The sequence below is a fragment of the Antechinus flavipes genome, chromosome 1, assembly GCF_016432865.1.
Source record: "Antechinus flavipes isolate AdamAnt ecotype Samford, QLD, Australia chromosome 1, AdamAnt_v2, whole genome shotgun sequence".
NCBI classification, from domain to species: Eukaryota; Metazoa; Chordata; class Mammalia; order Dasyuromorphia; family Dasyuridae; genus Antechinus; species Antechinus flavipes.
This window is the reverse complement of record NC_067398.1, coordinates 194276308-194301182: the sequence shown is the minus strand read 5'-3', so window position 1 is coordinate 194301182 and position 24875 is coordinate 194276308. Positions and strand designations below refer to the sequence as shown.

General features: G+C 30.7%; 1 protein-coding gene across 5 annotated transcripts in view; it reads left to right on the top strand.

The window, feature by feature from the left end:
- Nucleotides 1-23976, top strand: part of LMNB1 (lamin B1) — a 77672-nt gene extending 53696 nt beyond the window's left edge. For 2 of the 5 annotated variants that reach the window (XM_051994581.1, XM_051994573.1), the window contains 6 exons: nucleotides 8435-8655; nucleotides 9555-9780; nucleotides 11295-11399; nucleotides 13327-13446; nucleotides 21270-21392; nucleotides 23354-23976. In XM_051994581.1, the coding sequence (XP_051850541.1) occupies nucleotides 8435-8655; nucleotides 9555-9780; nucleotides 11295-11399; nucleotides 13327-13446; nucleotides 21270-21392; nucleotides 23354-23395 (837 nt within the window). In that variant the 3' untranslated portion in view covers nucleotides 23396-23976. Of the gene's footprint in view, nucleotides 1-8434; nucleotides 8656-9554; nucleotides 9781-11294; nucleotides 11400-12757; nucleotides 13197-13326; nucleotides 13447-21269; nucleotides 21393-23353 lie in introns of those variants that run through there. The other 3 variants (XR_007953283.1, XM_051994588.1, XR_007953282.1) reach the window with 3 other exon arrangements.
- Nucleotides 23977-24875: the final 899 nt, after the last annotated feature.

Below are 24875 nucleotides of genomic sequence, written 5' to 3'. Positions count from 1 at the left end.
AGCTAACTTAATGAGTATGAGGTAGCATCTCAGTTATTTTAACTTTGATTTTTCTAATTACTAATGATTCAGAGCATCCTTTGATATGATTATTCATAGTTTTTAATTTTTTTTTGAAAACTGCCTACTTATATTCCGTGATTATTTATTATTTGGGGATGGCTTTTGTTCTCATAAATTTGTCTCATTTCCTATATTTTTGAGAAATGAGACCTTTATCAGAGAAACTTGCCACAAAATTTTTTTTCCTCTACTCCCAGCCCCCATCCCGGGTTTCATGCTTTTAATTTTAGCTATATTGAATTTGTTGGACTTCTCTGTCTTTTGTTTGGTTATGAACTTTATCCCTATCCATAGATCTGACAGGTAATATTTTCTTTGTTTCCCCAACTTTCTTATTAGACCAATTTTTATGTCTAAATCAAATGCCTATTTTTGAACTTAGCTTGGTTTATGGTATAAGGAATTGGTCTATGCCTAATTTCTGCCAGACTACTTTCCAGTTTTCTCAGACGTTTTTCAAATAATGAGGTTTTTTTCCCCAGTAACTGGAATCTTTGGATATATTAGACATTTGTCACTTTATTTGTTTGCTTCTGTTTATTTTTTATCTATTTTGTTTCATTGATCAGCCATTCTGTTTCTTATCTGGTGTTATAATTTGAGATCTAGTACTGTGTAGCCCCATTCTTTCATATATTTTTGTCACTGATTTTCTTGATATTTTTTATCTTTTTTTTTTTTTTGCTAAATTTTGTTGTTTCTAGCTCTATAAACTAGTTCTTTGATAGCTTAATTAATATAGCACTGAATAAGTAAGTTTTCATAGTACTGTCATTTTTATTTTCTCTTGAGCTACCAATGAATGTTTTGAGGTGTTTTTCAACTGCTCATATAGTCCTCTGTGTGTGTATATTGGCAGTTAGACTCCGAAGAATTTTATATCATGTGTACTTACTCGACATGAAACTTCTTTCTTTCTCTTCTAAATGCTTTTTGTTGGAGGGGTGTGTGTGTGTGTGTGTGTGTGTGTGTGTGTGTATGTGTGTGTATGTATGAGATATATAGATGGGTAAATGATGAATTTGTGTATTTTATATCTTGTAATTTTACTGAAGTTATTGTTTAGATTAGTTTTTTAGTAGACTCTAGGGTTTTCTGTGTGCAAAAAGTGATAATTTTGTTTCCTCATTGTCTTTTCTTATTCTTTCAACTTCTTTTTCTTCTGTTATTACTGTGGTTAGATTAGTTTTTTAGTAGATTCGAGGGTTTTCTGTGTGCAAAAAGTGATAATTTTGTTTCCTCATTGTCTTTTCTTATTCTTTCAATTTCTTTTTCTTCTGTTATTACTGTAGCTAGCATTTCTAGTACAATATTGAGTAAAAATGGTGACTTAGTTTTACTGTCAATCTTGGTAGAAAAGCTACTGGCCTGCACTCATTACCAATAATGTTTGTTCTTGATTTTAAATAGATACTACTCTTTCAAACTAATTTTGTTATTATTTTTTCCTAATTTACTAAAATAGTTTTGGTTAATTTAATTGAGATGGTGTTGAATATATAAATTGCCAGAGGAAAATTATCTTTTTTTATATTGTTTCTGCCTACTCATGAACAATTTATTTTCTAATTATTTAAATCGGATTTTATTTGTATAAAAATTTTTGTTATAATTTTGTTTATATAGTTCCTGTGTTTTGACATGTATTTAGGATTTTTCAAGCTTATCATATCATCTGCAAAAAGAGAGTTTTATCTCATTCTGATTTTATTTCTTTTCTTCTCCTATTACTAGGATTTCCAATGCAATATTTAATTTTATTGGCAATAAAATCCTTATTTCACATTAATCTTACTGGAAAGGTAACTCATGCCCATTAAAAATAAAGCTTGCTGATGGCTTTAGATAAATATTTTTTATGTATTTAGGAAAAAACAGTTTTATATCAACACTTTGAAGTGTTTTTAATAGGAATGAATATTATATTTTATCAAATAATTTTCTCTATCTATAGATAATTATTTTATAAAGTTTTAATTCTTAATTTAATTTTTCATTCTTTATGTAATTTATTTTGTTAATAATTTTTCTTATATTAAACAATCTTTGGCATTCTTGACACTTGGTCTTCATGTATAAGTATATTATAATCTGTTAACTAATAGAATTTTTGCATCCATGTTCTATAATGAAATTGACCTATAATTTTCTTTATCTGTTTTTAGATATAAGTTTAGGTTTAGGTATAAGTATCATATTTGTTTCCTAAAATAATTTTTTAATTATTTTATTTGATATTGGAATTAGATGGTCTTTAAATGTGTGGTAGAATTCACTTTTAACTATGTCTGATCCTGATGCTTTTTTCTTAGGAAGATTTTGTTCAATTTCTTTTTCTAAAATTACTATTTAGATATCCTATTTCTTCTTCTGCCAACCTTTACAATTTTTGTAAATATTCTTCCATTTTATTTAATTTTAAATTTATTGGCATATAATTGGGCAAAATAGCTTCTTATGATGACTTTAATTTCATTTTTGTTAGTGGTATATTCATTGTTTGTTCACTCTTTGCATCTTTAATACTGATGATTTTATTTTCTTTTCTCTGTCTTTTAATCAAATTAACCATCCTTTATTTTATTGGCTTTTTTTCCATGAACTAATTCTGTTTTATTTAATAATTAAATATTTTTTACACTGAATTTTATTGATCTCATCTTTAATTTTTAAGCTTTCTAATGTGGTGTTTAATTGGGAATTTTTAATTTGTTCTTTCTCTAGTTTGTTAAAATTGTATATTCAAATTTATTTTTCTGCTCTTTTTCAGTTTTATTGATTTAAACATTTAGAGATATAGATTTTCCTCTGATCACTGCTTTTGTTATATCCCATATGTTCTGATATATTATTTCTTTCTTATAATTCTCTTTAATGAAATTATTCGTTGTTTATATGACTTGTTCTTTAACCCTCTAATTCTTTAAGGTCAGGTTATTTACTCTTCAATGAGTTTTTGATTAATATTTCTATGACCCCTTGTTAAATATAATTTTTATAGCATTGTGGCCTGAAAATATACTTTTAATGTTTTTGCTTTTCTTCTTTTAGCTATAAAATTATATATCCTAATATTGTCCTAATAATATATAACCTTTGTAACTGTATCATAAATTAGTGATAAAAGGGTGTATTCCTTTCTATTTCTATTAAATTCTCTCCATTTATGTATCATATTTAGCTTAACTAAATTAAATTTTGTGCATTTATTTATTTATGGTTAAATTTATCAAGTTCTGAGAAGGGAAGATGAATGTCCCTTACTAGTATAGTACTATTTGTCTCGACCTGTAATTTATTTAACTTTTCTTTTGAAAATTTAAATTCTATATATTTGATACATATAGGTTCAGTATTGATATTGCTTCATTGTTTTACCTTTTATCAAAAGGTAGTTATCCTATTCTATCCTTTTTAATTAAATATATTTTAGCCATAACTTTTTATGAATTTATAATTGCCACCACTGCTTTTTTTTGTATCTACTAAAGCATAATAAATTCTTCTCTCATCCTCCATTTTAACTTCATATGCTTCTCTCATTCTTAAATGTTTCTTGTAATCAACATATTGTTGAATTCTGATTTTTAATCAATTCTGTTATCCATTTCCATTTTATGAGTGAATTCCTCCCATTCATATTCAAAATTATAGTTACTATTTTGTGAATTTCTCTCCATCTTTTTTCTTAGCCTCTTTTTACTCTATCCCTGTTACTTTATCTTTTCTCCTTACCTTATTCTATCCACTCCTCTAAAAATGCTCTCCTTATTCTCTTTCTTCCCACCATTCTAAAAGTCCCTCCCCTATCTTATCCCCACAATCCTCTCACCTTTGGACAAGTTCAGAAGATTTCTATGCCTCTTCAGATGTATATGCTGTGTGATCAAATGAGAGTATCCAGCATTACCAGTTCGACCTGATTCCTCATCAGTTCTTCCTTTCACATCTTGTATTAGATAATTGCGTATTTGCTGATGACTTTAGATAAATACTTTTTATGTATTTAGGAAAAAAGTTTTTTTTTTTTTTTTTTTACCTTTGCGTACTTTTATTTCTTAAAATTGACCCAAAATATACATTTTAGCCCAACTTTTTTTTCAATCTACCTTAGTAGTGATGACAGTTTTAAGAGTACTGGTAATGTTTTCATTTATAAAAAGTAGAAGAGTTGGCTTTAATGAATACATTATAATTAGTATTTGATGGTTTCCTTCTATTTCTTGTGTATTTTTTTTTCTAGTCTTTTTGTTACAGATATTTGAAAGTCTTTCAGTTCATCAAATGTCTACTTTTTTTTTCATTCAGGATTATACTAAACTTTGCTGAATAAATTATTCTTGGTTGGAAGCCTGCTCTTTTGATCTTTAAAATATTAATGTTCAAAGACTGGTCTTTTGGTGTAGAAACTTCTAAATCTTGTCAAATCCTGACTGTATCTTCTCAGTATTTAAATTGTTACTTTTCTTGTTCCTTGAAATATATTCTCTTTAATCTGGAAGTTTTGAAACTTGGCTATATTTTATATGAAGGGGGAAAAAAAGAAAGTTACAGGTAACTTTACTATTTATTTAAAAGGAATAGCGAGTTGTAAATAATAGATATGTAGTTTCATATGTGATTTTATCCTTTTTTTTATTATTGTATACTATAGAAATGTTTATTTTATCCCATAAATTAAAATAAAATTTAAGAATAAATAGATGTTGCTTATTATTTTAAGGAAATTCTAGTATTCTAGTATTTTTAATAAGAATTGGGGTTGTATTTTGTCAAAACCTTTTCTGCTTCTATTGAAATAATCATGATTTTGTTTTGTTAGTGTTACTGATTTGATTAGTTATACTTACAGTTTTCCTAAGCATTCCTAGTATAAATACAGCCTGCTCATAGTATATGAAATTTATGATATATATAATTATAATCTCCTTGCTTTTATTTAAACTTTTATTTCAAAGTTTTGTATAAATATTCTTTTTTTTTTGACTCTTGTTGTAGATATCAAGATTATGTTTTTATTTTAAAAAAAGAAACTTGATAGAACCTCTTTTTTTTACTTATCTTTCAAAAGTTAATGGCATATTGGAATTAATTGTTCTTTGAATGTTGGGTATAATTGGCTTATAAAGCCTTTTGGTATTATGTTGTTTTCAAGATTTTTATTTTTCTTTGAGAACCTTTTTGTGAATTATCAATTATTTTTTTCTAAGATAGTGTTTCTTAAAATATTCTATTTCTTCCTCTTTTAAACTAATAACCACCTGTGGTATTATATTTGATTTTTAAAAAATTTTTTATTTTATCTTTTTTGTGAATTTTTTTCTAGAAATTTTTATTGGATTTGTTTCCAACTTGCATTTTCCCTTGAGGCTTTGCTTCTTAATATTTTCAAGATATTGTCTTCCTCAACACCATACTAACTTTTTATAGTCAGATTGTTTTCTTGTTTGCTGATTTTTCCAGCCCAGTTCTTGACGGTATATTCTATGTTAACATTGTTTTCTGCTCACTTTGGGGAGGAAGGAGATTATTTTGAACCTCGGTTTTTGTCTCTTTTTTTTGTCATTCTGATTTCACCTCTCATTTTGAGACCTATAACCACTTCAAAAGTGGTGTGATAAGAGTGCAGGTAGAGACTGTTTATGCCCTTGTCTTCTCTCTGCAAGTTCCTCACCTGGTTTTGATTTGTATCTATTGTTTTATGTAAAGTTGGTTAAGTTTCCACAGACTGCTGTTGGGCTCAGCTACTGTTAGTAAAGTTCCAAGGGGCACTGCAGGTTCAGAATGACTGAATTCCTAAATCCCCTTTGGTTTTGATCTTCTATACTTGTTTATTTCAATGTAGGCTTGTATGTAGGGCTAAAAGTTAGAATTAAGTCTTTACTCTGCACTTAAGTTCCATTCTGGAACTTATCCCCTGCCCTTTCCATAGGGAGGGCCCCTGTTCCTTTCTAATTACAAATATTCCTCTCACCTTGTATCTCTGACCCAGAATTGAGTAATAGGTGACAGTACTGTTGGCAGATGGTTCCTGTTCCTGCTCCCATTGCTGGTGCAGAAGGTTTCCTGGGATCTCTTTCTATACAAGTGTTCAGTCCTGCTCGCTCACCAATGTTGCTACTGCCATGTTGCCATTACTAATTTATACTCCTGAGAAGCAACCAGTTCAGTGGCTATAAGCTCTGTCTTCCTAAATGACTCACACTGTTGACTTTTTTTTTTTTTTAAACTTTTCTAATTAGAATTGATTCTGGCAAGCTCTTTTAGCTGTGGAGGAGTTAAAGCAAAAATGTCCTTCATCTTGACTTTGCAGCTATGAAAGTATTTAAAGATAGGCATTTTTTCAGAAGAATTATTTTGGCTTATCTCCCAAATTTTGGTATGTTGCCTTATTTTCTTAGGTAATGAAATTACCAATTGTTTTTATGATTTATCTTTTACCTACTAATTTTTTTGGACAAAATTATTTGGTCTTCAGTAAATTGTTGATCCTTTCTTCATTGGCCTTCTATTGAATATAATTTTATTGAATTGTAGTCTATAAAAGAATGTTTTATATTACTACTACTCTGCATTTGTATGTGAGGTTTTTATGTAATAATCAAGTTTTATAAAGATTATGTACATAGTTTGAGATATATGTATACTCCTTTCAATCCCAGACATTTTTTAAAAATTGTTTTCATGGTTGTCTCACAACTCTTAAATTATCTCTACTTGACCTATTTTTCTGATCAGTTGCTTTTGACAGCATATACTTCACATTTATTCCCTTTAATTTTTTTTTTTCATTTTTTTTCTGTTTTGTATAGAGACATTAGTTTTCCTTTGGCCTCTTCTAATTTCATGATGTCTGTTACTTAAACTACCAATTTTTGTTCTAAAGCATTTTTTTCTTTCTTTGCTTTATTTCTTCCAGATAGTCATGTAGTTTTTGTAGGAAATCAATCTTTTCCTTTGAAAAGTATTGCTTTACAAGTAATTAGAATTTCTCTTTCCTTCTAGATTAGGATGAGTTTTTTTGGTTTTTGTTTTATTTTGTTTTTTAGTATCTTTGAATCTATTACAATTCTTTCTAGTAATCTGTATGCACTTATGCTTATTCGTATCTCTTCAGTCTTAGTTCCTCACCTGGGGCTTTGTGCCAGGACTTCTTGCTTTACTATTCAGTAAAGTGGTTAGCTCTGCTTGATTTCAGCCTTACAGCAGTGATTAAAATATTACCTCTATCCTAATGGTTTCCAATTGTTTTTTTTTTCCCCTTTGATTCAGCACACTGAGTTAATTAAGTCTCAAGGACAGGTTCAGTACCTTTGAAGCTACAGCCTATATGGAGGAAGGTTTGGTGTAGCAAGCTTTCTTATGGCATGGAAAACTGAATTTTCTTTGTGGCATCTTATATCTTTATCACTACAGAAAAATAAATGTTGCTATGATTTTTATATTAATTTTTGGATTGAAGTTTAAAAAAAGAAGGGACTTTTTCTCTTTTGTTCCAGTATTTGGATTTGGCCCTTTAATCAGTCTTTTCAAGTTAACATTTTAGGTTGATGAAGGGATTTGTCTATTATGGGGAAAATTATAAGATTATTTACTGAACCATCAGGGTTTTTAGAAATGTAGTATCTATTTTTCATTTGAGCATATCTGATTTTTCATTTGAGTTGGCATTTTATCCCCTCAACTATTGTAACTTCTCCTTAAAAACTAGGGTAACCATCTACTTTAAGAAGAACAAAACTGGAAAAAAAAAACAAATCGGAAATCTTATAGTTGCTATTCTTTAGGAGTTGATTATTAGGATAACACAGAATTATCCAGATAACCTCCTGGTAGTGCATTCTTAATGTTTCATTATATTAGTACAGATTAACAAAAGAAGCTTATTTTAGGATTTCCAACATGAAGGATTTAATTCAGCAGAGTTTTTTGTTTTGTTTTTTAAACACATATACAAACAGTATTAAGAATTTGTTTTTAGTTTCCAAATATTTCACATATTTCCTTCTTTATTTTTACTAATGCATTTGAAATATCAATTTACCTACTGTTTTACTCAATTTAAGTTTGTTATAATAGATATGACTTCTAGTTGTCCCAAAACTAAGAGATTTTTATAGATGCAAAATATAGGGAGCTCATATTAAGAGAAAATTTGTAAGCAAACCCCATTTAATTTCATATATGTTAGCCAGTGTAATATATATTTTAAGGACATAGGGCATCATTTTCTTGAAAATTAACCTTCTTTGTGTCATTTCCACTATATATATAGATTGTATAAAGTAAAATCTATTGTTTTCTATCTTGCTAGTGATTGATTTGCTGAACAGAATTTTTCTGGAAAACACATTTTTCTTAATATTTACAGTACAGAGCATGCTTGGATAGGATGCAAGAGCTGGAGGATTTGCTTGTAAAAGAAAGAGACAATTCTCGACGACTGCTTTCCGATAAAGAAAGGGAAATGGCAGAAGTAAGGAATCAAATGCAGCAACAGTTAAATGAATATGAACAACTTCTAGATGTGAAATTAGCCCTAGATGTGGAAATCCGTGCATATAGGAAATTGTTGGAAGTTGAAGAAGAAAGGTAAGAAATGAAGTGCCACTTCCTTCTTCCTACCCTTCTGTGATTATTTTTTAAAGAACGAATTTATATTTTCTTTCAGAACTTAAAGCTGGTACTGTTATTTATTTATTTATTGCCATTTCTTTTCTCTTCAAAAGCTTTCAAAGAAAGAGAATAATGGATCACAGTCCTCTCTTATAACCAGGAAATATTGCAGAAAAACAACACATTTTGTTGGTAGATTATGGTTTGCAGTATGAGAATTCCTGTGAGACTTGAGATTTACCAGAGTTTAGCTATGCGATAAGAATGAAGTTTTTAAAATGTTTTAAAGCATTATAGAGACTGATTGGGGTAAAAACATTCCACTAATATATTCTGGCAATGATTAGTGCCAACTTATAATGTAGGAATCACAATGCAGAGATATTTAAAAGAAACTGTAAAATATGAGACAAAGAAATGTAACATTTTGTCTTTTAATAGTAGTTTTTATGAAGCTATCCTTATTAATGTATGCTTCAAATAAAAATGATAAAGAAATTTGCAAAAGTTAAAATCTATAGTTTCGAGAGCCTGATTTATCATGTTAAAGCTAAGTTCATATAATTTATATAAAATACATTCTAAAATGATTATCCTACTGATTTTGATAATATTTAGGTGATAGAAAATTTAAAAAAAAAATTTGTCTCCATTTTAAAGATGGGGAATCTGATTTATAATTGTGAAGTAACTGACTTGGGGTCAGTTTGGAGCCAGAAGTAAAATCTAGGGTGATTTTTGTCATTTTCACATCAGTATTATATAACAGAAAGTTAGCAATACTTTATTTTAAAAAGCTAATCAGCTTCTATTTAATGAGAAAGGAAAATACTCATGTGAAAACATCAAGTGAATCTTTCTTCTTTTTTATGTAGGTTGAAGCTTTCTCCAACTCCTTCTTCTCGTGTAACAGTGTCAAGAGCATCATCTAGTCAAAGTGTGCGTACAACTAAAGGAAAGAGAAAGAGAGTTGATGTGGAGGAATCTGAGGCGAGTAGTAGCATCAGCATCTCTCATTCAGCCTCAGCCACTGGAAATGTTTGCATTGAAAAGATAGATGTAGATGGAAAATTTATTTGCCTAAAGAACACTTCTGAACAGGTAAAATAAAACTGTGCAACTACTTCCTTTAGAAAGTCTATTTGTTTAGATTACCATCTTGACTTTATAAATTTCTTCTTTTCTTTGCATAAACTTTTGAAATCAGTATTCCTTTCCTCTCACAATCCCTCTCACCAGTACTGTTTAATTAAATAACTTCTGTGTTGAAAGTGACTGTTCATTATTGAAGTTTAAATTTAATATAAATGTTATGTACCTGATATTTTTAAAGTTTTGTTTAGGCAAATTTATCCTATTATGTTTTGTCTTTGTAAACACTTTACCAAAAAGAGGTCTTTATCCATGATAATGGGACCTGTAATGAAAAGAGCTTATGAGATGATGAGTTAAAAATTCTTTGGATCATTTAATACCAGAGGCTTGGAGGAGGGGAATTTATGAGTACAGACTAGACCCATATAGAGATTTTTTTCCTTTGAATTAACAAATAACATAATGCTGTTATATGTAGACCAAAAGCAAAATATTTTTTCTGATACAATTTGAGAAAACACCGTTTCAAAAATTAAACGTCTTGTTATAGTAGGTTATCAACAATTTTTCTGAATTTCCTATTTTAAGATGGCTAAATATAACAGATAATTCAGTATTTAAGAGATCTTCTTCATCACTTCAGCAGTATGAAGACCAGGATCATAATAAGAAATCTAGCATTGTGAGAAGAAGATATAACTATTATAGCTAGGGTTCAGTATATTGCCCTCTTGCATATAATAAGGAATAAAACTTTTCCTTGTTATAATCCCAAGTCACAAAAACAGTGTAGTCATAGCTAATCAGTTCTATTTATTTTAATAATCTTAGATAAAAGGAATGAGAGATTCAGACAAGAAAACATTTTTTTTCCTTCTTAAGTATGTATTTACATTTTAAAGGTCTTAAAACCATAAGATATTTAATATTTGTGATTGACAGCCGAAATAATGGTCCTGTAATACATTTAATTTTTATTTTATTTATAATGATTTATACTAGAACTTTCCAGAGAGCTCTGATTTTTTTTTTTTTTAATCACTGATAAATGCTTCACTTCACATTATCTTTGGAAATTTTTTTGTCTGAAAAATACAGCCACAAAATGAAACTCTTACTGAACAAGTGCATGACTGTTATCAGGTTTAAAGCTTTTTCATCTTAATAGGAATTAGAAGGGCTTATACTCTTTCAGAGAAACCAGGATCATTTCCTTAGCAGAACAATATTTTTATTTGATTAAATCATAATATATAGCTGGTGTTTGGGAGGTTTTATATATTTTTAATAAGCTTTATTTTTATGAGACTTTTAATTGTGAATTACATGAAGTTGAGTCTGCCAAATGAGAGGTCCTTTATTTCAGAATGTGAAAATGCGAACCTTGAAAACCACAAAGAAAGAAAAAAGCTTCCTTTATTAAGCCAACCTATGTTTGAGTAAATTTAAAAGTTTATTTTGTTCTCAACTATCTTTATGTACATTTGAAACAACCTTTATTTTATTTATTCTGTGCCTAGGATCAACCAATGGGAGGCTGGGAGATGATCAGAAAAATAGGAGATAGTTCTGTCAGTTATAAATATCCTTCAAGATATGTATTGAAAGCAGGCCAAACTGTTACAGTAAGTGATTTTTTTTTCTTGCTGGAAATAAACTTAAGGTATTAATTATTTTGGGGTTGGGGTACTGGGAGAAAGTCTAGCTGTGATTTCATTAGGGTAGAGAGCTCTCAATAATGAAATTACATCTACCAATTCAGTTCAACAACCCCTATTCTGTCATTTATAGTTTTGAGATTTCTCTTGAGACACTTGCCCCAGGCCACAGGACAAGTATGTATCAAGTACAGGTCTTAAATCTTGGTTTTCCTGATTCCAAAGACCCTCATCCACTATGTTACATTGCCTAATTCTGTTTTAGTATTTCTTATCTTTTTTATTGGATTTCTAATAATAAGTATTTCAAGGTCATGGATTTCTTTTCAGTTACTTAGAGAACTCTGTAAAATGATAAGTATTTCTGTATTGGCTAATGATGATATTCAACTCACAGGATAAGTTGTTAAATCTAGATTTCCCTTTTTGCTTCGTGAACATAGAATATTTGCTTTTACTATTACTGTATTTCAATCTTATTTGGGAAACCATACTATGTTGAAACAAACATTAAGATAATTTTCCCAATCTCTAAAACTTGAGGACGTAGAAAGTCATCTGTGATATTGCTTTGCATGTTGACTGCTGTCATCAAAGAGGTTAGAAATTTTAACTTGATTTGGAATTAAACACTGAAACATTTCTTAGTATATTCTAGAATATCAGTCAGTCAGGCAACAAGTATTTTTTATATGCCAGGCACTGTTTTAAGCATTGACAATAAAAAAGGCCAAAAACATGGTTCCTATCCTCAAGGATGATTAGTGTTATAATAAAGACAAGATGCAAACTGTCATGTGTATATGTGTGTGTACACATGTACATAGATATACATATACACATACATATTGACATAAAATGTAATTGAAAGGTAATATTATAGTAAACTATACCTCATAAAATTATTAGTACACTTCTTAGAGAAATGTTTTTCATAAAATGAAAAAAAAAGTTTTTTCTCCTTTTTCTGGGAAGGGCTTCAAACTTAGGTTTAATACTGGAACAAACTGTAATTGTACACTTGTAATTGGGTGGAAGTGTCTTGTTTTTTAAAGTTCAGATGAAACTGCTGCCAGTAGAAAGTGGAAGGTTTTTCACTGCTGATTGACCCATTTGTGTGTCAGGCAGCTTTTTACGTACCTCAGTAACTGATTCAGTTAGCATCTTTTAGGCAGGGAATACAAGGTTTTTCTGATAATGTTCAGCAAATTATCTGACCCAGGTATTGCAAAGGTAGCCAGTTTTCCTAATCACAGTGCCCTTGTCTGGGCCAGCTATTGATTTGTTTGTCATATCTTCCACTTGCTCTCTATGAATCTGCCTAGCAACAGCAGATATGAAGATATTTGTCAGAGGCTGGCATTCCACCTTATGCCCATGCTGCTGCCTGTGCATGCCCTGGGACTAAAGGGCTGGTAAGCTGCCCTTCTTCATTTGTGATATAGAAGATTCAGATCTTTATCCTTTCATGTCTTGAAAGTAATGGTAGCAATCCAACAAAAAGATCCTGGTTTGGAAATATCCAAGGGGAATACTTCCCTGGGCATTAGAGTATCCCTGTAATAGTGGACTTCTCTTCCTCCCTCCCCTCCCTATAATGACAAGTTGGAGAAGGTACTTGAGATTTTTTTACTTATTGCACCTATCTACATTTTATAAGATCATAAGATTTTAGCATTGGAGGAGACCTTTTATCAGCTGCCTCATTTTCCAGGTAAGAAAACTGAGGACAAGAGGTGAAATGACTTGTTTACATTCACACAGGTAATATAATCTAACTTGTAATAACTGCTTTTGTGGTGTTTTGATCTTTGGCTCTTAAGAATTTGGACTATCATCCTATTATATCATTAGAAAGATATGGACTTCGTAGATAATGTTTTTTATTTTCCAGATTTGGGCTGCAAATGCTGGAGTCACTGCATCTCCTCCCACTGACCTTATCTGGAAAAATCAGAACTCTTGGGGTACTGGTGAAGATGTGAAAGTTATATTAAAAAATTCTCAGGGAGAGGTAAGATAATTTAGATCAAGAATTCTTAATCTTTTTTGTATCATAGATCACTTTACTTTAGGAAAATAATGCATGTAATAGTCAATAAACATTTATTAAGATCTTGCTGTGTGCTAAGCATACAGGATTATGCTGTATATACAGGATATTTTAGACAGGATTCTCTTGCTTTGTCCATATTTGAATCTGGGTAGGAGTCCTTGCTAGAAATCCCAAGACAAGGGGAAGCACTACCAGAGCTTGTCCCACAATGAAACAGCATCCTTATCACAGTTCTAGGACAGAAAAAAGTACTTGTGGTTACTCACAGACCAGAATATAGGCCAGAAGAGTAGGAAACAGACTTCTCCTTAAATACTCCATCTTGGAAGATCTGAAAACTTACAGGTCCCTGAAAGTGTCTTTGAAAATAGCTGTCTAAAAACCCTGAAGGTTGGAGCAAGAGTCTTACTTTTCACAGAGTTTTGTAAATCAAATAATAGGTTATGAGAAATGAGCAAACTACAGAAAAAAAGATTCTGATCATGGAAAGTTACTTTGATGACAAGAAAGATCAAAACATACACTCAGGAAAATATCAAAGTCAAAGCTTCTACATCAAAGCCTCCAAAAGAATGTGAATTGGTCTCAGGCTATGGAAGAGCTCAAAAGGGATTTGGAAAATCAAGGAAGAGGTAGAGAAAAAATTGGGAAGAGAAATGAGTGCTGTAAGAAAATTATGAAAAAAATAAGTCAACAGCTTGGTAAAGGAGACATACACACATACCCAAAAAAATTCTGAAGAAAATAGCACTTTAAAGAACAGATTAGGCCAAATCTTTCAAGAAATTGTCAAGGAAAACTGCTCTGATATTATACAATCTGAGGGAAAATAAAAATTGAAAGAATCTACTGATTACCATCAAAAAGAGATTCCAAAATACAAACTCCCAGGAATATTCTACCCAAATTCCAAAGCTCCTAGATCAAGCAGCCAGAAAGAAACAATTCATATATTGTGGAGTTACAATCAGGATAATACAAGATTTAGCAACATCTATGTTAGAGAATCAGAGGGCTTGGATTATGATGTGCCAGAGAGCAAATGATCGAGTATTACAACCAAGATTGGTTTTACCAGAAAAACTGAGTATAATTCTTCAAGGGAAAAAAATGGATGTTCAATATAATAAATAGCTTTGCATTCTTGATGAAAAGACTGGAGCTAAAAGGAAAATTTGACTTTGAAATACAGGACTCTAGAGAAGCATAAAAAAGTATACAGGGAAGGGACATCATGAGGGACTTAATAAAGTTAAACTATTTACATTCCTACATGGGAAAATGATAGTTGTAACTTATAAGAACTTTCTTATTAGGACAGTTAGAAGTTTTGTGTGTGTGTGTGTGTGTGTGTATGTATGTATGTATATGTATGTATATACAGAGAGATGGAGAAAGAGAGAGAGAGAACACATGTGTTAAGTGTGAAGGGATGATATAAAAAATAAAATTAAGGGGAGATAGAAGAATGTATTGGGAGAAAGGGAGAGGTAGAATGGGGTAAATTATCTCACATAAAAGAAGCAAAAAAAAAGCTTTTACAGTGGAAGGGAGGAAAGGAGAGATGAAAGGGCATGAGTGAACCTTATTCTTATCAGAAGTGGCTCAAAGAGGAATAACATATATTCTCTATTGGGTATAGAAATCTATTTTATCCTATAGGGTAGTAGAAGGGGAGAGGAATGGGAGGTGAGTAGTCAAACAAAACACTCGAGGAAGAACAGGGTGAAAGGGGAGAGAGAACAGAATAAATAAAGGGGAAATACAATTAGCAAGGATAATTATGAGGAAAAAAATCTTAAAGCAAGTTTTTCAGATAAAGGTTTCATTTTTCAAACATAGAGAACTAAGTCAAATTGATTTTTTTTTCAAAAGCCATTCCCCAACTGATAAATGACAAGATAAGAACAATTTTTAGAAAACGTAATCATGGCTCTCTGTAGCCATATGAAAGATTGTCTAACTTGTTGATTGGAAAAATGAAAATTAAACCAATTCTGAAATACTACCACATATTTATTCGATTGTCTAGTAGGACAGGAAAGGAACGGTAGAGGGAATATGGGGAGAATAAAACATTAATGCATTGTTGGCGGGGTTATGCACTTATCTAATCATTCTGTAGAGCAATTTGGAACTATGCTTGATGGGCTACAAAACCAAGCATACCCTTTGGCCTAGCAATACCACTGCTAGGTCTGCATCTGAAGAGATAAAAAGAAAAAAAAGGTAATAATAATAATAATAAAAGGAAAAGGACCTATATATACAAAAAAATATTTATATAGCAGCTCTTTTCTGGGAGCAAAGAATTAGGATTGAGAGGATGCCCATCAAGTGGGGAATAGCTGAACAAATTGTGATATGTGATTATAATTAGAAATCATGAACAGGATAATATCAGAAATTCCTAGAAAGATTTTCATGAACTGTTGCAAAATGAAATGTACTATGTACAAAATAACAGCGATATTGTAAGATGATCAGCTATGAATGACAAAATTATTCTGCAAGACACCTCTGAAAGAGTTATAATGAAAAATGTTATCCATCCTCAGAGAAAGAACTGATGGTGTCTAAATGAATTTTGCATTTTTTAAAACTTTTTTTTTAAGAGTTTTTTTCTCTGTTTCTTTCATGACATGACTATTAGGAAAATGTTTAACATGCCAACACATGTATAACCTATATTGAATTGCATTTTCAATGTGAGGAAGGAGAGAGGGAGGGAGAGAATCTGGATTTCAAAGTTGTAAAAACAAAGGTTAAGTAAAATACTGAACCACAACAATTAAGAGCTTAAAAAAAGAGGGAAAAAAGGAATCCCTAGTTTAGAGGTGGTGTTATATAATGAATAAAAGCATTGGGTTTAGAGTCAGACCTAGTTTCAAATTCCTCCTCAGATATTTCATGAACTGTGCAACCTAGCAAGTCAACTACTCTGTACTTCAGTTTGTGTATCTGTAAAATGAAGACCTCTAAGATTCTTTCAAAATTTAAAAATCTGTAATCTTAAGATCTTTAATTTTATTAATACTGCTGCAATAGGATTTTTTCTTGAAAGCTGTCATTTCAGAAATGCAAATAATTAGGCTAATAATGTTGCTGCTAATAATCCAGAGTCAAGGAGGCTTATTCCTGACTGTTGGTGTTATAAATATAATACTTTATGGCTTGCAAAGCATTTTATCTCATTTGGTTTCATACTTATCATTCTTCATACGGTTCATACAGTTACCTCGTGAGGTCGGTATTACAGATACTCTTCTGGCTATATATAACTTTTTATATATAGCCAACAAGTAATAGAACTGGGATTCAGACAAGTTCTCTGAATCTGAATTTAGTCTTCTACAGTAGAGATGTGCACTGGTACATGCCCAACTGTGACCTAAATAATTAAAAATGATTGGAATATATTTTTAATTTTTTAAAATTACAATAGAATATGGTTTACATTGTTTTCTAAGTCACTATATAGTCACAGTGATCTTTTTGTACAGTTTGGTGGCCTACATTTTTATTTGAGTTTGATACCACTGTTCTTTCCCATCCATAGCTTAAATTATAAAATTGTGGCCACATTTTAGGAATCAGAATAAATATATGTATGAAACCTGAAGGTAAATCCAAAGTATATGTAGATGAGTCTATTTTTGTTCATAAGGCCTAGAAAAGACTACTTGTAAAGCTCATCTGAAAATTTATGGTTGCTTCATAATGAAGATCTTAAATAGAATTAGATATTATATTAGAATTAGAAAATTAATTAAATTAGAAAGTAAAGTAGCATCAGAATCATAGAATTGTATTGAGATTTCCCCCTCCATTATTTTCCCCTGAGGTTTAACAAATAATTTACATTGAAATAAAGCACTTATCAGTGTAGTAAGCCTAATATGGTTCTGTGGCATATTCCTGCCCTTCTTCAAGCTAATAAGTCTTCTGTCCTATGCAGTAATCTAGATCCAATCAATAAACATTTATCAAGTGCCTGATATATAATAGATACTGTGATAAGTATCAGAGATAGAAAAAGAGGCAAGAAATTGTCTTTACTCTCAGGGAGCTTACAATCCAAAAGGGGGACACAACATAAACAAATAAATAAAAGTAAATTGTATACAGATAAAGAAGAGTGATTAACAGAAGGATTTGCTGGGATTAACACGGGTCAGGGAAGGCTTCCTATAGAAGGTGGGATTTTAGTTGGGACTTAAACTAGGGAGAAATCAGCAGTCAGAGCAGATGGGGGACAGGTAGAGAAAATACCTGAGAGATTAAGTATCTTGTTGATGGCTCAGCCAGAAGGCTTGAGGTAAAAGAATGATTCCTTTTCAGAAACTGGGTGTTTCACAAAGGTAAGATAGGAATTCTACTGAATATACGTACAGGATACTGGTGATGGGGGAAGGGACATAGGAAGGCTGGTGATAGTTGTTTTTTATCCCTTAGGAGGAAGAAGCCAGGGTCTTTATCTGCTACTTCTTGTGTGTTTCTCAATTTTATGTACAGGTTTAAGATCAGTGTTCTTCAGTGCTTCCCTCTTGACTACATGCAGATAAACTATATTAGGTAGGACTACATTGAAGTGTCAAGTTGGGAAACCAAGTATATAGTTTTGTTTTGTTTTTTTCAATACGAGTTTAAAATGATTATATCTGAGTTTGGCCCTTGTATATATTTTTAAAAATCAGCACTAGATACTTACATAATGGAAGCAATATTTAGTAAAGTGAAATGCCTGTATAGTAAATAATTTAGTTCTTTGGAGTGCATAGATTTAGAGATGAATTGTAGCTCCTTTATTTTACATAAGATAATGCTGAAATTTAGGTTTAATTGATTTGCTCAAGATGTCACAGGCAGTAAGTTGCCTGTTGCCTAGTATTTAAGCCTCTGACTAATTATTATGTTCTTTCCTCTCTACCAGGAATACAAAGAAAACCTCATATTAGCATTTTCTGTGTTTTATTGTATTTATATTTTGTTAAAAGTTTCATATTTACATTTTAATCTTATTCATATTTGGTGTTTGAAACTCCTGCTTAATTCTTTAACTGTACTCAAATTATAATGAGAAATGATTCCAGAGAAAACTTTAGCTCAGGACTTTTTTTCTATCTCTTCCTGCTATTTGGTGCATAATATATTTAAATACGGATTTATGTGTATTTTATATCCTTCAACTTTGCTAAGTGTATATTGTGTGTCAATGACTCCTTAGATTTCTCTAGATCCTGTGAAAGATAAAATAGAGATAAACTTGTAGACAGAGTATGAAACTGATAGATGTGTATTTACCAAAGTCTACTGGCAAGTAGTTGGTCCAATCTAGTGTCTACACTGAAAATGGTTTTTCTATCAATAGTGAATTCTTTCAAATGTTCCTGGTTGTGGATGGCATTGTCAGTTATTACATTAAACTTCAGAATTCTCCAGAAGAAATTTATAATCATGTAAATACTCTGTACAACTTGTTCTTTTGTGTCTGTGATAGGCAATGCATATGGGGAAAAGTTGAGGAAAATTGACTGCATTGATTTTTCAAAATTTTTAAATTTCTTGAATGATCCCAAGTTTTTTTTCCCCAAAAGTCCATTTTCTTAATTCCAGTAATTCTATCAATGTTTCTTCTGTATTGTATCATAACAAAGACTACAAGAATCTTTGAAAATTTAATACTAAATATTACGTAGGTCAATGGAAAGGCACATGTGACCAAGCTGTAACATTCAACCAATGAGTAACTTCAAAGAAAGAAGAGTCATCCGAGTTTGTTTTAGCAGGGAAGAATTGACATCATGTGAGATGATGCACAATGTTAGATAATATATCATTGAAGAGGTAGCAGGTTGTGGGAGAGCAGTTTGAAATGTGAAAAATTCACAATGGATGCTATCATAGCCAAAAGTAAGAGTGATTAAGCAACTGACTGAGTGAAGGGGGCTTTTTACAGAACAGAAGTAAGATGATAAGAGAAGTAAGGAGGTGGAATCTAGAGAGTTAGGGAGAATCCCACATGGACAAACAAAGTGTGTACTATGTCTATGTGAGCATGATAAGGCTGCATTAAAGTTCTACACCATTCCTGATTATGGAGACAGGATGAACTTAGGTTAGAATTCACATCTCTGTAAGACCCTTTTGCCTAAATTCATTTGCCTTCTGTTGGGCCATTGGCAGAACTTTGTTTTTATAAACAATCTACTCTTGGTATTTAAAAATATTTAAAGCTAATAAATTTCTTAATGTCAAATAATGAGTGTCTTTTGTGTTAAGATTTTAATTTATGTTATCATCTTCAGTTCTTATTTTTTTCAGGACAGATTTTGGCTTTATAAATATGGATTGACTTAATTTATCACAAATGATAGTATTTTAATTTCTAAGGCCCAGTACTCTTGACACTTCAAAAGAAAAAAAAATTATTATCCTTAAATTCATAAATTATCTTAGACATGTGACAATCCCTAGCTTCTCCATATCATCTTTTCCTGTCTTTCCTTAAAGAGCTGAATTAAATTCTAATTTCCTGCTTCTTTTATCTTTCTTTGAGATTTATCAGATAAAAAGTTGTTCTAAGCATTCCAAATCCCAATTTCCATTCTCCCAGTAGAATTTATTGCATATATTACGTACATATAAAGTTTTATCTGTTGTTACCATGTTATCTCAAGTATGCTTGGATTATTAGATTCTAAGTTGAATGGCTTCTTTTAGCCCAGGTGCAAAGAAGAGACATATGGAATTTGATTTAATGCTGGTTTTCCAGGGCAGAAACCTTAAAGAGCTTTTTAAGTAGTTGAATTGAATAATTAATTGAAACAGTACAAGGAAACATTAAGTTTCTTATATAATACGCACAAATTACAAACAATATTACCATGTTATCCAAAAAAATAATTTACCAGAAATCAAAATCAACAAAATAAAAGAAAAAACCTATTTGATTGGAAGAACTTTCTAATCTGCTTTTTTTTCCTTAACTGTTTGCTTCCTGTTTCTGCTCAGAACTTAACAAAGCATTATAAATGCTATAGCATCTTTAGACAGCTTGTTAATTGCTTGGTAATAATTGGAAATTTTTGGAACATTTTTTATTTCTCAGCCAGCATATCAATTTCTTATGTTTACAGAATTTTAGTAATTTTGTTATTTTTCATTCTTTCTTCTTTTTCATTAATGGAATTCAGATAAAAATTCCTATCTCTAGGGCTTACAATTTGAGAAACTGCTAAGAATATATCATTTCTTCCCTTGAAGAGTTCTATTTTCTCTCATGATTTGAACCAAAATCTTAATCTCACAACTAATGAGCCTATTTATTTTTATGTATTTTTTGATATCTGTAGAACTTCTCTAGTTTCTCTTTGCTGTTTTGCTTAAATAAAAGAGTTAATAGGTTTAAAAAATCATAGCTATTTTATATTTAATAGTCAGCAAATTATGTAGATGGGTTATATAATTGAATAGAAGTGTTGAATTGCTATTTAATTTCTTAAAGACTAACTGAAAGGATCTTAAAATTATTCTGAGTAGACAGACATGGTGATAAATATATGTATTTCCTGTTTCTTCCACTGAATTCTTTATATTTTAAGATGACAATATTTTACAGGCCAAAAGTCTTAATTTCTTTGGCTGTAGTTCACTCTTGCTTTTTCTGTCAGTATGCTCTCTCCTTCTCCCAGAAGAGGTTACCATGTATGACCAACCTGCCTAGTGAGAATGTTATATCTTATTCAGACTTGTAATATTAAATTTATTTTTATTTTCAGGAGGTTGCTCAAAGAAGTACAGTCTTCAAAACAACTTTACCTGAAGAGGAGGAGGAGGAGGAAGAAGAGGGAAAGAAAGAAGTTATTGAAGCAGTTGAGGAAGAGAATGTTTCTCGCCAGCAGGTATTAACCTTATTTATTTGTTTGAAATTGTATTAATAAAATACATTAATTGTATTAAATATTTTAAAATAAGTAAATGTGTTTACCTCAGTAGAAGTTGTTCAATCATATCTTTTGAAAATAAATTGGAAAAAATAAACTGTATTCAAGTATTAAGAGTAAAATTATTTTATTAGATTTTTTACTAATTAATCAAAAGTGATTTTTAGCTGTTTGAAAAAAACCTTATAAAGTAAATCCAGTATTATTGCTGTAATTGCTTTAAAATACTTGTAGTTGCCTACAAGAGAAGCTAAGAGTCTGAATCTAGAGTAGAAGAGATGAATGAAATGTGAAAAAAAGAATCCACATAGCTTGTAGATATGGAAAACATGTTAAAATGTTAAAAGGAATATCAGGGACTGGAAAAATTGTGATTCCAGTTATTGGCCTGAATGACCTGTAACAAAGACAATGGGGTAGATAAAGTAGATAACAACAAATTAAGTTTAAGTAATTGATGAGTAAGAAAATTGTAGGTGGTGATAACATCAATTTTGTTGCTTTTGAGGTCAAATCACTGCTATATCCAAGATGAGATTCAGGATATGGTGAGTGGCTAGTAAAATGGGAATGAAGAGATTGAGGGTGAGAAACTGGTAAAGTCAAACTGTCATATGGATCATTGATAGTCATAATTGGAAGTGAGTTGAAGAAAAAAGGTGTCAGATGCTGATATAAAGAAAAGGCCGATTCTAGAATGTAGTATGTTGATAATATAATGCACTGGGATAATAGTAGCATTTGGAGAGAATGGTATAATCAGGGTGATAGATTAGCAGTTACCAACCTTTTACCAAGCTGTTCGTTTATTGGTGGCATAAGAACATTGATGAAACATTAAAACATGTAACATGTAGGCAAAGCCACTGAAATATAGCTATATGAAATGAAATGTGTTAAGTGAGTTAAGTTCTTTGAAGTGTAGTATTCTTTAGTGAGTAAGTTTGGGGAAATTTTTTTTCCTTTTTCACTATTGTAAATCTGACAAACCTCAGCAAACAAAAACATTTCTCCACATGAAGAACAGGAGGATTGCATATGAAACTGTGAATTTCTACTCTGTGATAGTTTTAAGTCTATTCCAAATTTAGAATGATAGTTCTGACACTTCCTTGCTTGTTTGTATCTCCTTATAAAAACTTAATTTTGTTTTTTGTTATATATTTTAAAGTAATTTATTAATTTTTTTTCCTTCTTGGTATCGTTATAAATGCCCTTTTCATAACCCTATCTCCCCCAAAACGCTGTAAAATATTAAGTACTGTCAGAAAAATAAATCCACACATTGGCTATATCTGTAATTATATGTCTCCTTCTGATCCATCACCTCTCCAACAAGAAATGCTTTATGTCATCAGATTCTGAAGTCATTATGAATGGTCATTATGTTCTCCTTTTTAATATAGTCATTATGTAAACTTTTTTTGTGTTTCTCCTTACTTCATTCTGTATCAGTTTATCCTCTGCAACCTATCCCTAAGGTCGTTTTTTTTCTAACACTGCAAAACATTCCATTCATTCTTATTTTGTAATTTCTTCAGCCATTCTGTAATTTGATGGTCACCCACTTTGTATCCAGTCCTTTGCTATGATAAAGTACTGCTATGTATGTGTCAGCTATGTGTGTGTATCTGTATGTACATGTACATATTAATCACAAGACATGATTACTATGTTGGCATTAGTAAAACTACTGCTATACATACACACATGCACACATATATTAAATTTTTATTTTGGTTTTCAGTTTCAAAATTTTGTTTATGTCACTGGAAGGTCTCTTATAACCTTGGTTCTTAAAAAAGTTTCCTCTTTATAAAATGGGACAGGGCTAAACTTGATTACTAAGGCCTTGCAGCTCTGAGACTGTATGACTCTTCTTTCTTCACAATAACTTTTATTTTCTTCTTTTCAATCAGGGAGATCTAAGAACATCCAAGAGAAGCTGTGCAATTATGTGAATTATTCAACTATCTTTCTCAGAATTAGAAACTGCAGTAATCCTTATCTACATACACTCAGAACCTTCTCAGAAGCACAAAGTATTTTTATATTTCCTTTATGTGAATTTATAAGCTGGAAGCCTTAATGGCCTTAATTTCCTTTTTGACACTGAAAAATGTTTTATAAAACAAACCCTATCATAACTTTTCTGTAAAATGTGAATTATTGATTATGTGTATTTTTTTTAATCCCTCAAATTTTTCTGCCATTTTTGTGTTACTGGATTTTTCTTGGTCTTTATTTTTGAAAGCTTTTGTGAGAAGGAGAAATAAATCACTGTGTCTGGGGGTTATTTGGAGATTTCTCCATCTAAATTATCATTGTGCTATTATTGATGATTCTCTATTACGTATAATGGTGCTGTGAGGGAGAGGGAAAGCATTTTCAATATTTTGGACATTTTTGTATCTGGGGTTTTTTTTTTTTTTTTGTAATAATAAACGTGTTACAGATTTTTTTGATAGAAAAAATGAAACTTTGTAAGACAGTAATGTTGCCTAATCATGTGAACACTCAATAAAAGCTACAATAAAACTTGTTTTAATTGGTATTTTTTATGTTCTTAGATTCTTAAACAACAAGATTGGGGGTAGAGTGGGAAAAAGGAAGGGAAAGAAGTATTTCCATATTGAAATGTTACTTATGTTCTTTAAAATAAGAAGCCCAGTAATTTCAGTAAATTAGTTTTAATCAGCTTATAGATAGAATATTTGTGAAATACTTGTGTTTGTGGCACTCATCTGTCAAAGATGAATTCATTAATTTAATTATTCTAATTCAATTTACAAATTTTGTTAGAGGAAAACTCCAAAGGGACAGAAATATATTCTGCTTTGGAAATTTCTCTAAAAAGCTATTTTCACTCACTTTTTTCAAAGACGATATTTCAAACTAAAACAGTAACAAAATTCAGGTTAGTTTGATTTTTCAACAACAGAATAATTTAGCACACTTTGGAGAATTATTTTCTTAAAACCATTAAATGCCATTTAAACCACTTGGTCCCTTGAGATTTTCCTTTTTTTTTTTTTTTTAAACTGAACAGAGTTTGAACTTAAAAGAAAATTATTTTTAATTAATCAAAGATCTCTTTCTCTGTCTGTTCGTCTGTTCATTACCTCAATCACTTAAAAAAAAGTGATGATCAAACTCTCCTTTTAGGAACCGAGGAGAAATTAATGTAAAAAGAATTTCAGTTCAGGATACTTTTTGGCATTGATAATGAAATGACGAATAATTTTTATCATTCAAAGGTGACCAATGACTTAAGATTAGAATACTGTGCCAATATTATTTTGTGATCTGAAGCTAAAGAGAGAAGGCAATATGGGTGAAGTGGAAAGAGGTATCATAATATTTTAACATTTTAGGGTAAAAGTTAATTTTTAACTGATATAGAGACGAATTTGAAAAGATCCAGGAAAATAATGTGTACTA